The sequence below is a fragment of the Candoia aspera genome, chromosome 2, assembly GCF_035149785.1.
Source record: "Candoia aspera isolate rCanAsp1 chromosome 2, rCanAsp1.hap2, whole genome shotgun sequence".
Taxonomy (NCBI): domain Eukaryota; kingdom Metazoa; phylum Chordata; class Lepidosauria; order Squamata; family Boidae; genus Candoia; species Candoia aspera.
Genome location: NC_086154.1, coordinates 146870976 through 146873316, shown reverse-complemented (window position 1 = coordinate 146873316; position 2341 = coordinate 146870976). Strand labels below are relative to the sequence as shown.

Sequence of the window (2341 nt, the reverse complement as noted above, 5' to 3'; positions counted from 1 at the left end):
TTTGACTGCATTAGTTTCAGGGACAGTTGGGATTGGGTACTTTGCTGTTATCCATCTCTCTGTAATCATCAATAGATGATTTACACATACAAGCCAGCACAACAGAAGAAGTGTGAACCTGCAGCAGGAGGTTGGTGGCCCAGTGAATGCATCTTGGTTGAGAAAAGATCATTGTCTGATGGATTCCTTTTTTCTTTTTCACAACTTCCTTAGCTTGGACAGATTAGAGGAAGGATTTGATGCGATTTTTCATTCCAACAGGCAAAATGGCTCCTCATCAGAATACCACCGGGGTGACCGAATTTATTCTCCTGGGCTTCACTTCCCAGCGAAGCCTTCAGCTCCTTCTCTTCAGCTTCTTCTTGCCCATCTACCTCCTTAGCGTGGCAGGGAATCTGGGTTTAGTCGTTCTCATCCGAGCTGAACGTGCCTTGCACACTCCCATGTACTACTTCCTAAGCCACCTGGCCCTGATGGACCTGTGCTCCTGCTGCACTGTAGCCCCCAAAATGCTCTTGGGGCTCTTGAAAGGCCATGACACCATTCCCATCCCAGCCTGTGCCCTTCAGATGTTCTCCTTTGCAGCTGCCTCAGATGCCGAGTGTTGTCTCTTGGCAGCCATGGCCTATGACCGGTATGTGGCCATCTGCCGCCCTTTGCATTATGCAACGGCCATGCCACAGCACCTCTGTCGCCTCCTAGTGGTTGCTTCCTATGCGGCAGGGATGGCCTCTGGAGCAATCCACTCCATAATGGCATTCCGCCTGCCCTTCTGCAGTGCAAAGACTTTGGACCATTTCTTCTGTGATATCCCTCTAGTGCTGGCTTTGGCTTGTGCAGACACACAAATTAACCAGCTCTTACTCTTAGTAGTGTGTGGAACTATCCAGAGCATCACCCTGGTGACCATTATAGCTTCCTACGGAATAATCCTCTGCACTGTACGACAAACAGGATCATGGCGAGCCATGTCCACCTGTGGATCCCACCTTACAGTTGTGGGGGTACTTTATGGTACCCTCCTTTTCATGTACCTACGGCCTGATGACACCTATGCTCCAGAAACAGACAAGATGACTTCTGTCTTCTACACAGTAGCCCTACCTACCCTCAACCCTGCCATATACAGTCTCCGTAACACTGATGTCAAGCAGGCAGTCAAGAAGAGGCTCAGCAAGAGATGGCATCAAACCTAAAAGGAGCAGAAGCATGAAGGGAGGAAGGAACTCTTCCCTATAGACTAGACTACCCTTCCCCAGCATGGTGTCCTCCAGCCTTGTTGGACTCCATGGCTGGAAACTGTAGATCTGAAGGTTATAGGAACTTAAATCCAACACATCTGGAGGCTGGGGAAGCCACCTAACCAATGTATCTAAGAGGAAGTTCTGTTGAAACAACAAGACCTGCTTCTGATGGGACATGCCCAGTTGTTTGTGATTCTGGATGTAACATATTTTATTTGTTTGTAAGGCATTTTGGGTGAGCCTCATGTGGCGCAGAGTGGTAGGATGCAGTATTGCAACCGAAACTCTCCCCGTGACCCAAGTTTGATCCCAGCGGAAGCCGGATTCTCACGTAGCTGGCTCAGGTCAACTCAGCCTTCCATCATTCCGAGGTTGGTAAAATGAGTACCCAGCTTGCTGGGGAAGGTGACTGGGGAAGGCAATGGCAAACCACCCCACTCTATAGTCTGCCAAGAAAACGTCACAAAGCGGCGTCCCCCCAAAGGTCAGACATGACTTGGTGCTTACACAGGGGACTTTTCACCTTTCACATCACCAAGGCAGTTTGAGATATACAGTAGATGTTAAACCAGTGGTTCTCAACCTTGGCAACTTTAAGATGTGTGGACTTCAACTCCCAGAATTCCCCAGCCAGCATGAAGTTGAAGTCCACACATCTTAAATACACTAAGGTTGAGAAACACTGTGTTAAACTGTTCAGACATCCTAGTAATTCTCCCCACCTTGCAGGGGAAAGGCCACTACTGTGGCTAGAGGGGGGTGGGTTAATGACTGTCTGCCACTGCCACCTCTCCAGTCACCTCCTGTCTCCTGTTGGTGTGGCTGTTGTCAAACTTCAAAAACCAAAGAAAAAAGAGAGATTTCTAGGTCTGGAGAAAGCAGGAGAGAGTTTCATCTGACAAAAAGTACTGGTGTAGTGAAAAGAGGATTTACAACAGATTTATGAATTCTTGTCATTTTTTCCATTCTGTTTTACCCTGTTCTTAATAGCTAAGTCTTTTATCATTTTTAATAGCTAACCCTATTGAGCTTCTAAAGAGGAGGAGTGGACAATCAAGGACCCCACTCTGTTTTGCAGCTTCTCAGGACCCCAATTT

At 47.8% G+C, this 2341-nt stretch overlaps 1 protein-coding gene across 1 annotated transcript; it reads left to right on the top strand.

Moving 5' to 3' along the window:
* The first annotated feature begins 266 nt into the window (after window positions 1-266).
* On the top strand, window positions 267-1196 carry LOC134490108 (olfactory receptor 5C1-like). Its single transcript, XM_063292989.1, has one exon. The coding sequence runs from the start codon at window positions 267-269 to the stop codon at window positions 1194-1196; it is 930 nt and encodes a 309-aa protein (XP_063149059.1).
* The last annotated feature ends 1145 nt before the right edge of the window (window positions 1197-2341 follow it).